This window comes from Manis javanica, chromosome 13, assembly GCF_040802235.1.
Source record: "Manis javanica isolate MJ-LG chromosome 13, MJ_LKY, whole genome shotgun sequence".
Classification (NCBI taxonomy): domain Eukaryota; kingdom Metazoa; phylum Chordata; class Mammalia; order Pholidota; family Manidae; genus Manis; species Manis javanica.
The window spans coordinates 72,403,774-72,416,940 of NC_133168.1; the positions used below are offsets into that span (position 1 = coordinate 72,403,774).

General features: G+C 39.3%; 1 protein-coding gene across 1 annotated transcript in view; it reads left to right on the forward strand.

The window, feature by feature from the left end:
• The window catches only part of SNX9 (sorting nexin 9), an 86,118-nt gene that overhangs the window by 66,060 nt on the left and 6,891 nt on the right, over positions 1 to 13,167 (forward strand). The window contains exons 10-15 of the mRNA XM_037023555.2: positions 3,463 to 3,593; positions 5,531 to 5,634; positions 7,100 to 7,203; positions 10,312 to 10,389; positions 11,872 to 11,948; positions 13,073 to 13,162. Coding sequence (XP_036879450.1) covers positions 3,463 to 3,593; positions 5,531 to 5,634; positions 7,100 to 7,203; positions 10,312 to 10,389; positions 11,872 to 11,948; positions 13,073 to 13,162 — 584 coding nt within the window. The remainder of the gene's footprint in view (positions 1 to 3,462; positions 3,594 to 5,530; positions 5,635 to 7,099; positions 7,204 to 10,311; positions 10,390 to 11,871; positions 11,949 to 13,072; positions 13,163 to 13,167) is intronic.

A 13,167-nucleotide genomic window follows, 5' to 3' on the forward strand; every position in this document is an offset into this window, starting at 1 on the left:
TAAAAAAGCAAGCATGCTTTGTATGATTTTAATCCTTTTAAATGTATTAAGACTTGTTTTAGGGCCTAGCATGTAGGGGCTGTGCTAGAGAGTGGTCTATGTGTGCTTGAAAGAATACGGATTCTACAGCATCCTCCGTATGGTGTCATTTAGGTTGAGCTGGCTGATAGTGTTGTTCGGGTTTCTCCATCCTTGTCAGTTTTCTTTCTAGTTCTGTGAATCACTAAGAACAGGGTCCTTGGGATCTAGCGCTAGTGCTGGACCGTTTCACCTCTCAGTGCTATCACTTTTTGCTTCCTGTATTTTGATGCTCTCTTGTTAGGTATAGTTTATAAATTGTTATATCTTCCTGATCTAATGACCGTTTTACTGATAGGAAATGTACTCCCTTGTCTAATAAGGTTTCTTGTTTCAAAGTCTATTTTGTCTGGTAGTAATATAGCCACTCCAGCTCTTTTATGGTTACCATTTGTGTGGCATATCATTTCCAGTCCTTTTACTTTTGGTCGTTGGTGTTTTTGAATCTAAGGTGTATTGCTTATTGGCAGCATTGTTGGATTTTGATTGATGTTTTTAGATCAATCATATTTACTCTATTTGTTGACCCAGTTAGATTTATAGTTGCCATTTTGGTATTGTTTTCTGTGTGTTCTCTGTTTGTTCCTCTATTCCTCCTTTCCTGACTTTTTTCTGTGTTAAATATTTTCTAGTGTGCCATTTTAGTTCTTCTCATTTTTAAAACCAAATTTTAAAAGTTCTTTTCTTGGTGGTTCCATCAGTGGATACAATATCCATCTTTTTGTAATGTCACAATGCCCTTCAGATTAATACTAACATAAATCCAGTAAAATTAATAGAAACTTTTCCCTCTCTTTTTATGCTACTATTATTATATATGTTGTATCTGTTTGTTATAAATCTAAAACTAGTGTGATAATTTTTGCTTTCTACAATCTGTGTCCTCTAAAGAAGAGAAGAAATTAGAAAAAATGTATCTGGAGAGTCTTTTATTTTAACCCACGTAGTTCTGGTGCTCTTCATTTCTCCTTATGGTTTTGGATAATTCCCTTTTAGCCTGAGTTAATGTCCTCTTATCCTGAAGGAATACTGAATGTCTCTTATAATGCAGGACTGCTATCAATTAGTTCTCTCATCTTTATCTGGGAATGTCTATTTCGCCTTTGCTTTGAAGGATAGATTTACTAGTTGTAGAACTGATGGCTGATAGTTTTCCTTTCAGCCTGCTGAATGTCTTTCCATTGCCTTCTGACCTCCCTTGTATCAGATGACAAATTTCTGTGGATCACCCACAAACGCACATATGTGTTCACCCCACCGCACGTGATGCGTCGTTCCTCACTTGCTGCTTTCAAGCCGTCTGGTTCTGCTGTGTCTCTGTGTGGCTCTCTGTCCCACGTAGTTATCCCACTGGGAGTTGCTGAGCTTCTGGGAAGTGTAAAGTTTTCCATCAAATTAGGAAAACTTTCCCCTATTATTCCTTCAAATAATTTTTCTTCTCCCTTCTCATTTGAGTACTCCTTTTACAGGTATTTTGGTGTGTTCAGTGTGTTCTGAAGCTCTGCTCATTTACTTGTTTTCCCCTGTCCGTTCTTCAGCTTAAAGAGCTTCTGTTGATCCAGCTTCAGCAGCACAGATTCCTTCTTCTCTGTCCAGAATCTGCTGTTGAACCCTGATGGTGAATTTTTAATTTCAGTTACTGTATTTTCAACTCCAAATATTTCCATTAGACATCTTTTTTATAATTTCTGTCTCCTTGAGAATCTCTGTTGATTACATTTTTCTTTAGTTTTTTAAACATAGCTTCCTTTCATTCTTTGAACATATTATAAAGCCGCTTTGCCTGCTGGCTTGTTTTTGTCTCCTGAATTCAGCATCTGGAGACACTTAGACCGTTTCTGTGAACTGCTTTCTCTCTCAGTGTGGGTCACATCTTGCTGTTTCTTTGCATCCATCTTAACTTTTTTGTTGAAAACTGGACGTTTTAGGGAATATATCTTAGCAACTCTGGATTCTGATTTTTCCTCTCTGAAGGTCAGTTTTGTTTTTACTCTGTTTGATAAATAACTTGCCTAGGCTAAGTCTCTGAAATCTGTGTCTCCTGCACCTCAGTTATTTATGTCTTTTCCTTTTAAGTTTGCCTTTGTAGGGTTTACCCCGTGTTTGTGCAGGTTGGTGGTGAGCCTCCCTCAAGCCAGTAAGGCTTGTGTCCTCTGCCGATGGATCTTTTTGTGTGGGTAGGGAAGCACATCAAAGCTCGGGTCATTTCCAAGTTAGCCACACTGGCATTTACTTTCTCATGGGCCCTTTTGTATCTCCTTCGCACATGTATGCAGCTTCAGAGTTGAGTATGGCTGGTTTGGACCCCATCCAATCTGCACCATTTCTGCATACAGCCTCAGCTTGGAATATGCTTTGCTTGGCCATGTAGCCTTGGCTAGTGGAGTTGTTGGCCTTCCCTGGGATTACCACCACCACCATTTAGCATGGGTATCTCCTACCACTGCAGATCAGATAAGCCTCTACCTCGCCAGGGAACCTACAGCCACCAGTCTTCATAGGCTGCTCAGCCCTGGCAGAACCTCCGTGTCAACCACACAGAGGTGGGAGGTGCAGACAGGAGCAGTCCAGGCCAGAATCCCGCAGTGTTCCACTGTTTTTACCTGAAGGTCAGCAAGTTTGCAAACATAAATACTTTCTAGATGGCTGTTTGCCTTTAGTTGATTTCCAAAGCACTTAGTTTTTAGGTGGGTTCTAGCCAGCTTTAGAGTTGCTTTTTGGGGAATAGGAATATCTGAGTGCCTCGCTTGACTTAACTGGAATTTCCATCTCCAGAACCCTTTTAACTATTAGTAATTTTGTCTGGTAGGCTTATAAAAGTTCTGTGTTCATTTGATGTTTGGTATATCAGGCTTGTTAGGCTGATTTTCAGCTTTTAAAACAGAAATGTCACTCACTTAAGGTCTGTTTTAGGATGGTCATAAGTTCTAGGATAGCAGCTTTCTTTCATAAATACATTGATGGAGAAACTGCTTTTTCCATTTTCAGTTTAAGTAATTTAAGAATGGAGGAGAAAAAGCTACAATCCTGATGAGTTACTTCTCCTAAATACTAAGATTTGCTTTTAAATTTGTTGAGTATTTAGGGATCCTTGAAGAAAGTAGCACTTTGTGGGTGTGATTATTCTTGTTACAATTAAAAGTTCTGTTAATTTTTAAATTGGGATTTCATTCATATAAACTAAAAAATCTGTTGTATTTTTGGTATTGGTCTCTGAGCATTAACTGTGTTGCTTTTTAGGTTAGTGAACAATTACTATCATTTATCTTTCACTAAATAACTTTCTACTAAGTAGCCAGTAGCTATATAAGCAGCTTTTCAGTTGTAGTAACAATAATTCACTTTAGACAAAGTTGTACATCATTCTGCATGTGTCTCTGGCAGGTCGCTTTGAAGAAGAATTTATCAAAATGCGCATGGAGAGACTTCAGGCATGGATGACCAGGATGTGTCGTCACCCAGTAATCTCAGAAAGTGAGGTTTTCCAGCAGTTTCTAAATTTCCGAGATGAAAAGGTGGGACATTTTATTATAATAGTCTTAGAGGATATTGAGAATTGTCACATTCACACCAATTTTATGGCTGAAGAGTTAAAATTACAATTAGCTAGTTATTTCTCATTTCCCTCAAAGATAATGAGGGGACAGAAACCTAAACCCCAACCATAGGAAATTCTGCTTTGTGAAAGAGCCATTTGCCAGAATGGCTTCCCATACACTGGGAGCAGACTGGTCCAGAGTGCACAGGAGGTGAGGATGAGAGCGTGAGGTGCTTTTTCCTAGATGCTTTTAAAAATAGGATAGACCCCCAAACTCTGCAAGGGTATTATCAGCATGCAGTGAGGGTAATAGAGTGAATGATTTCTAGTATCCGTTTTGACCTTACAGTATTTTAATGTTGTGAAAGGAAAAGTAAATTCAGAATTAAACCATCCTTCTCAAAGTCAAGTTTTTTTTCCAGAATTGTAGTTGTGAGTCCAAAGTCAATGTTGGTATCTCTCTCTGGCGCTCTCACTCTCTCACCCTTCCTGCCCCCAGGGGTATTGGCTGCTTAACATCTCATTGTCTGCTTCAGGAATAGTTTTCTCTCAATAAGCCTTTACTGTACTCTGTTATATCTTTTTATTCTCTAAAGATATTTTTCTCTCATCTTAGAAAAGAGTCTAAAGGATAAATGTCTAAATCAATTCAGATGCCAACAGCAGATATGAAATATCCTTGAAAAATTATTTTTATTTTATTACTTGAAATTATTTTTGTGTTTAATCAAATAATAGAATATTGCATACCCTGCTGGAACTTTCAGAGATTTGCTTGCTAAACTTCTTTGTAGTACTTTTCCCTTGTTAAAGTGATCACATTTACAATAACAGGTATAAATATTAGGCCTCTGTGTGTTTCTAGAAATTACATGCACTTAACATATACTATTTGGGCCTTATTTTTAGTTACTGTTTATTTCTAGGATAGACAGGCTCATTTGAATGTGTTGCATGTAACCAGGTCGGGAATTTGAGAACACTGGGATGCTTCAGAGAGAGAGAGAGAGAGTGTGTGTGTGTGTGTGTGAATAAATCATACATCTAGACTTGCAGGATGCTCTAGAAGCGTTAGCTTTTCGGGTGAGATATCATGTTCACAGTATGTCTTACAGCTGTACAGGGTAGAACTCGGTTCTGTGGGTGAAGTCTCTAAATCAGTTCTGTTACAGCATGAATATAGCTCTTAAGCATAAGTTAAACAAATGCGAGGCACAAAAGTATATATAGTATGGGGTTCTTTGCTAGTTCAGAAAACCAGCAAACCCTTAGTTTAGGGACTCATGCTTAGTTGATAAAACTGAAGAAAAGTGAGGAAATAACCATAAAATAGGATGATGGGTACCTTTGTGGAGGAGGGAAGGGGTAGCAATTGGGATGGGACACAAGGGGCTTCTGGAATGCTAGCTCTTTTCTCTTTCTTAGCCTTGGTTGTAGTTACACAGAAATTGACTGAGAATTCATTGCACTGTGTATTTTTGGTTTGGGTGCTTTTCTATGTGTATCTGTAGCTTGCTGTAATATGTTTTTTAAAAATAGCTCATAATACTGGTTCTGATCTTATATTGTAGACCAACTCTAATCCTCTTTAGAAACAGTTAACCTAAACCTCTGAAGCACTTTGTCAGAATCCGTAGGGTGTGTTAGGTTGGTATTTGTGGGAAGGAAAAGTGGTGGGATTGCCTCTCCCTGCAGGGCCTGGGCGCACAGGGCCATTCTGTGCAGGGCCTGTTCAGGTACTGAGAGTGCAGCTGAGACACACAGGGGCTCGACCAGTGGTGCAAGGGAGATTGTGTGCGACCCACTCCTTCAAAGTTAGAAAGATAAAGGTGATCAGTGAGCCAGTTCGATTAGAGATTGCAAAAGACCAGTTTGACTCTATTTTCCACTGTAATGTAATGTTCCTATTTGCAGGAATGGAAAACTGGGAAGAGGAAGGCTGAGAAAGATGAGCTGGTGGGAGTTATGATATTTTCCACCATGGAACCAGAGGCACCTGACTTGGACTTACTAGAAATGTAAGAGATGTTGCCAGACTGTCCTTCACCAGCCGTGCCCACCTCCTTGCTTACAGGCCAGTGTCAGCACAACTGGACTTTGGATTGTCAAACTAGAGAGCCTGAGGGATTGGGGTCTGCAGTCAGAAGGCAAGGACACTGTCGTGTGTAGGAGAGCACTCACTTGCTAGCCAGAACATTGGAGTAAAGTCTGCTTCCTTTTTGTCCTAAAGTCAGTGATTTCATAGTTAACACAGTGGTTAGTTATTTCCAATAAAGAATAAGACAAAGGGGCCCAGAGCCAGCCAACACACACACCGTATTCCACAAAGCCCCACTCTCTTTGAACATTACCTTGCAAGAAGCAATCTCTACCTGCTTTTTCTGTGTTTTTTAAATCTGTTGTTTTTAATTATGTAATCTTACTGTAGGCTTGATTGAAAATCTGGATAGTTCCTTTTCTGTATAAAGACTAATAAGAAATTTGGGGGGTTTGTTTTTAATCCTAAGCTCTTTTCTTGTCATAAAATCATTCTTACATGTTACCAAAAGCATACGTAAGAAAAAAACGCACATTCTTCCAACTACCTGGAGAGAAAAATCAGTGTTAATATGTTGGCCTTGGCCTAGATCTGTGCGGTCTTCCAGATCCTCCCCTGTGCATGTGTCTCTACAGGAAAAATGGTTTGTTTAAACAAATACACTGTGCATTCTCTTTTATAATCTGATTTTTTTATATCCTTAAAGAACTGATATGTTCAGGATCATTTAGATGGCTGTGCATCCAGGTTACCTTCTGTGATTCATATAATTGCTGGTTAGAATGAATGAACAACTACCATTAGCAACCTGTATTATTGTCTCTCAGATTCACCAATTCTCCAGTGATCGAATTTCACTAAATAAGATACTCAAGAAATGATTATTTTATTTACTTGAGAATAATTTTAGTTATAATTCAAAAGGAATTGAGGGGGGAAGGAAGCAAAGCTAAAATATAAATGGCAGCAAGAAAGACCAATAGATTTTAATGTAGGAGTACACATGTTCACTGACAACGTCATGTGTTGTGGTATACGATCTATGCCCTGTGATGATGTCATTTGAGCCAAGTAAACAAAAAATAAAAATTATTGTCAGTATTTACGAACAAACTACATTATTGTTCATGTGCTTTGGGACATTGTACTTTAAACGGTGTTTGAAATCATTATATAAATTATTAAAATTACAAATATTAAACAAAAAGTTATAATTATGTATATATGTGTCAGATTTTTAAGTAGTTCTTTAAAAACCTGAATCAAGTCTGTTTTTAAGACTAATGTAGTTAAAGGGCAGTTGTTAAAATGCAAGAAAGCAAGTACCCCTGGTCACGTTTGGCGCAGGTCTGCCCTGAGTGCAGTGATTTTTCTCCTCTTACACCTCACACTGGACGTTTGGCGCAAAGTCAAGGACCTGTCTTCTTGTGTTTTTGCTCCCCCAGAGAGCAGAAATGTGATGCTGTTGGTAAATTCACCAAAGCCATGGACGACGGCGTGAAGGAGCTGCTGACTGTGGGGCAGGAGCACTGGAAACGGTGCACAGGGCGTAAGTGCCAACCCTGCGCCAACCCTGGTCCCAAAAGTGGCGGTGCAGGCTCAGTCCTGTGACCAGTCTCACCCTGGGCAGCTGTACCACCTCGCACACATGTAGTGAACTGAGGCCAAGTAGTGTCACACCCCAGTGTCTTGGTGAGCCTGGCTTCTTAGCAGGAACTGACGCTGAGAACTTTCCTACAGAACACCACGTTCACTTAACTATTTCCAGTTTTGGATTCCTAATTATGGAAAATCAATCTTTTCCACATACTTAGTGCTGTTACTTTTAATCTCTATGTTATTTTTTAATCTTCATCATCTTGGTAAGATGTTATATATTTGAGTGAATCCTAATTTTTAGGAAAAGCCAGTAGAAGTGGTAGCAGAAAACTAGCACGGCTCAGTCTTGGAGCGCACGCGAGGGGAAAGGTCAGCGTGGCTGCCTGCCCGCTGGTCCCGCCTTGGGGGATGTGCCCCCACCGCCCGCCATTTGCCTGTAGACTGTTGTTCTGCTGAACCATGTTTTCCTGTATTCCCAGAGCCATGCAACCCTGACGTCAGGTAGCCGGGGTGGACACACAGTTGAGTTTCCACTGTGGGGACCGTGCCACAGCAAGCTGCCGTGTGACTATCAGAGGCTCAAAGGCTGGACCCCACTGCCCTAGCACTCACACAGATATGCCTCCTGCCTTAGAATATCAGCCTTTTTCTCTCCTTTGCATCTGCCCTGCCCTGACTGCCAGCACAGTCCCAAGTCCCACAGAGAAAACTGGGCCCTAGTCTGAAGTGCCCACATTAATCTCTGGGTGAAGAGATACTGCTGGTCTATCACAAGAATTGTCTGGCCTTCCACTCATACCCTATGAGGAGAATACTGGTTATTTTCAGTTATTTTTTAAAAATAAATTCACTTCTAAAAGTAATAATACATAGCCACTTTTCAGTTACATGAGTACTGTGGTACTCGGCACAAGAAGCTTAATTACGTGTTCTTGCAAATATTTTGTAAGGGTGGTCTTTTTCTTCTAATAACGGAAAAGAATCAGAATTTAAAGTCAAAAAGTGATTTTAATGAACAAGAACCTGAATGTGGAGTGACTTGTGGATGAATAATTAACATAGCATAGTAAAGTTAATAGAGTATCAAGATCCATTAAATCCAGACCTGTAATTTAAACCTTACATCAGGAGTTGGCAAACTGTAGCCTGCAGACCAGATTTGGCAGGCACCCTATTTTTGTAAATAAAGTGTTATTGGAACACAGCCACACCCATTTATTTATTTGTATGTATTGTCTGTGGCTACTTTCACATTACAGCGGCAGAGTTGAGTTCTTACAACAGGAGAAACCTGTGGCCCCACAAAACCTGAAATATCAGCCTATTTACTATTTACTGCCTGACCTTCAGCAGAAAAAAGGCGGTGCCTTACACTGAATGGCCGTCTGCCATCCACATAGTATTTTATATCAACAAGACCACTCTTGGTCCACCAGCTGTTTGTGCTTGAGGGGCAGATGTGGGAGTAGTAAGAGTTGCTCCTTTCCCATGGCAAAGAAATGCGAAGCTGTATCCTAAATGCAGAGCTCAGCCTGAAGTGGTGGTGGGACCGAGTGCAGCGCCAGAAAACAAATCTGCTTCAGGCCTTTGGCCACAGGAAAACCAAAAGCAAAAAGGAGAGAGATGCTTCTCTAAAACAGTCATTTAATTTAAAAATCTTAGCTCTTATAGCCGTAATAACAAATCACTTAAGTCTATTCTTTGAAAGCTGATTCCTTTTTTTTATTTTTGTAAGAAATATTTTAAGTGAGTACAGATCTTAAAATCACATTTTTTAAAGGTATCACAAAAATCTGGGATTATGATTTCTTTTAAAGAATTAAATCCCTTGTGTCTGGCATCTAGTCAGCTCTGTGTTATATAACTCATAAGGCCAAATTTATGAAATAGAGAATATTTGCTTCAGGCTGCTCTGTTTTGGGGAGGTGGGGGAGCTTAAAGTGCTTTGTTAGGATTTGATCCAAGCATATCTCATCCTTTTCTCTCAAAAAAGAGTTATTTAAAATAAAATTTAAAAAAAGAGTTGTTTAAAATTCCTAATCTGCAAAGTGAGAAATCTAGCACATCCTCGGTGTGGTGAAGTACATGGCCCAAGTAGAGAGGCAAAAACTTGAGTTACAAAAGGGTAAACAATTTATGAAAACTAACGAAGCTAGGCTAGTATAGTTTGATTTTGCGTTTCCTCGTCAGCTTATAGGCCATACTTCACATTTCTCTGGACCAGATTTTTTTAAACATTTGAATTATTTTTCTTCCTTAGTACTACTCTAAGCTTTCAAATGCAAATAATGGTTTCTTTTGAAAGGCAAAAGATGGGCTAAGGGGGCTGTATAGAAATGCAAAGAAAATACCCTAAGACACAGTCTCCTCTCTAGGAAGTTCTCCAAAATGACTCTCTCGAATCCTGGGATCTCTGCTCTAGAAGGATCCATAGAGACTCCCCTGTAGTTAATCTTACATACAGATGAAAAAACTAAAACCGCTCCTCCCTGGTCCTATTGCCATATTTTTCCCCTTACCTTGTTGCTTTCAGTTTTGTTTTGCAAAAAGTCCATGCAAACATACATAGCAGTGTACTTGTAATCACAAGTGCCACATCCTCTGTTCACTAGCCATGTGGCCCTGGGCAGGTCAGTTTCCTTACCTGCCATACTTTCCTAACCCCCAACGTGGAGGTGGTATAACTGCATCAGGATGGTGTCCCTGAAAGGGCTCTGTCAGCTAGACATGTCTCCTAGGTGAGCTGCCACTCACCGTGACTGTGTTCAGTGAATGACAGCGTGGGCAGTGGTGGGAGCGAATAGTAGCAGCATTCACCATTAAGAAACAATCAATTAAAAAACTGAAAACAATTTATTGGGAAAAAATCAGTCATTAATTTTAAAAACCAGTCATTTTGTCAAAGAATATAGAGTATTTTGAATCACTTCACATTTTTTTATTGTAAAAAACAGAAAACAGTTGAAATCCCATTGTTAGATGGCATGTTAGAAAATAGTTGAATCCCATTTGTTTGCTCAGAGGACCAGTTAACAATTTATTCCTTTTTCTCTTTCAGCATTACCCAAGGAATATCAGAAGATAGGAAAGGCCTTGCAGAGTTTAGCAACAGTGTTTAGTTCCAGTGGCTATCAAGGTACGTCTTTGTTTATTCTTTGGGCCTTCAGTGTCTTACCCAGACCAACAGCTCTTTGCAGGCTTTTGCAGATAAATAATAATTCTGCAGTTCAGAACCTTTTTGTTGATGCTTAAATTAATCCACTAAGGACTTTTGCAACTTCCCCTTACGACTTTTGAGAGAAGTGGCGGGGTTGGTATAATTTGTGTTTTCTTGCCAGCCTCTTTCCTTTTCTTTGTGCTCACATTCAGCTCTCGGGTTTTGGTGAAACAGGCAGCTCTGATATGTAACACCACCCGTGCTTCCAGTTTCCCTGCTGAACTTTGAGTTGAACTTAAAGTTTTCCCTGTTGCGAAGGCCATACCTTAATCGAAGTCATTTGGAGGAATAAATTTTGACTAAGTAACAAATTCATACTGCCTTATGTCTCTCCATAACTCATAATTGGTTTCACCTTACTCATATTGTATATGTTACCTGTCATATTTCAAGTTCATTGTACTTTTTACATTGATAGCACTTGTGAGAACAAGTTAGCTGTTTTCCTTTGTAGTTTGGTTTGTGTTTGCTCTGTTCACTGCAAAGGCCTAGAAACAGTTACCAGTCCAGTAGCAAGAAGCACCCCAGCACCACTGGCATGGTGATTTCTAAACACTGCGCTCCACAGAACAGTAATTGCTGTGAAATAAGCATATCAGATATGCTTAAATCCAGACTTAGAATCATACTTTTAAAAAAATTTCATCTCAGTCACCTTTGGAGGATGGCAGAGGATCAACTCATTGTTCCAAACACTGTTGTAAAGAGAAGGAAGGATTTAACCTGCCTTTCCTATTCCTGTACCTCCAAGAAACCAGAAAATTGATAAAGGAAAGTTTCTCTTTATTTCAGCTACTAAAGAAGGAGTGGCAAACGTGAAATAGTGCCATTTTGCAAACCTGTATGCAGTAAATGATCTAGGCAGCACAGGGACCAGAGAGTGTTACCACATCAGCAAAACCTGGGCTGCATGCACCGAGGCAAATGACCCAGTTTCTTCAACAACCCTCCCCCACCCCCAACAAAAAAAAATGTACTAGGGAGAAAAAGGGATGGAGGAGAAAGAACCTTATGTATTAGAGAAGCACATCAGCTCTGCCATGTGACCTTCTTTTCTTCCTGATTCAAGCAGCCAGTTTGATGTAGACAATGAGTGGATAGTTTATATCAGGAATGATCATCTTTTCTTAGGGGTCATATTGGTATTGTAATTATTTAAAGACTCCTTATCTTTTAGGTAAAATTTAAGATGAAATGTTATATGGCCAACAAAAGGGGGAGGTAAGGCAAGGGTGGTAAAGGTGAAAAAGGTGACCGTGAGCTGTTCATTGGGAAGCCAGGGGGATGGGGAGATGGGGGCTTCTTATACTATTCTATAGTTTTGCCACTTGAGATTCCTATAATAAAACTGTTCATGAAATAAAAGTTAATATAACCACTGGCATAACTAATGATTTTCAGGTGAGACAGATCTCAATGATGCAATAACAGAAGCAGGAAAGACTTATGAAGAAATTGCCAGTCTTGTGGCGGAACAGGTATTAACACAACCACACAATTACAGTTAGGATTTTTGTGCTAAGCCATATATTTAATTTAAACCTATTTTAACAGACTTCCCAAATGCATATCCTCTTTTCTATCCCTATGTATCTTTGTTAATCATATTTAGTAATAGTGTTTTTTGGGTTAAGCTAAAGTGATGGATAAATTTGTGATCAAGAAATCTAAGTGATTTCTTCCAGTGTGGAAGGCTAGGGCCCATCTTTAGCTGTCAGGGAACAGGAACATACAGGGAAGAGCACCTCTCAGGGTCCCCCTTTGAACTCTTAGCCTCTCTGAGCCTAGGTTTCCCAGCAGAACTTGAGCCTCCCAGCTCAAGGGGGCAGATGGCAGCGTGGAGCCTCCCTCAAGACCTCAGGGCTCAACAGCTAACAAAGGGAAAGCCCTCCTCCAGTCCCTGGCAGGGAGCAGGTCTTTGTTTTAGCCTTATGGCTATTATTGGAGTCTTTAGTAACCCCTTTTCAGTTCTTTTTACAAAGTTCCCTTAAGGGGAATAACCATCTAAGTTGTTGAAATCCCAAAATTTAAAAAAATTTCTAAATGACTTGAAATATGTTTTTATATACACACTTGCACACACATTCATGTAGTCATTAAATACTCTCCTGATAATTGTAAAAAAGATTAATTTTTAGAACTTTGTGTTATATAGCTATAAAAAATTATAATTAAGAAAAACTGAAAACTGTAAAGTTGCCACTTAAAATGATTACCAAATTTTTAATAATATTTTTACATTCTCTACTAAAGTTTAGACCTTGAATTATAACATCTTATTTGCTTATATGTAAAACATACAGTATTAACTGGGTTGGGGTTTTTTCTCAGTTTTACATTGTGGGCCATCTCAATAGCTAATTTTACAAACCAACTAAAAATTATCTAGTGTGTTATCATTTTCTTTATAGCCTGTGATTGAGAGTATAAAAGTCCTGGGGGTTATTTTCTTGTGGGAAAACTAGGCTGAATGTTTCACATTCAATAACTTAATATAGTGCCTGGGGGATCTGGCTAATAAAGTCTTCAGATATAAGAGTTTTCTCTTCCTTGATTGTCTGAATTCCTCTGCCAGTATTAACTGGCCTGTGTCTTTTTACAGCCAAAGAAAGATCTTCATTTTCTGATGGAATGTAATCACGAATATAAAGGTTTCCTTGGCTGCTTCCCTGATATTATTGGCGCCCACAAGGTAAC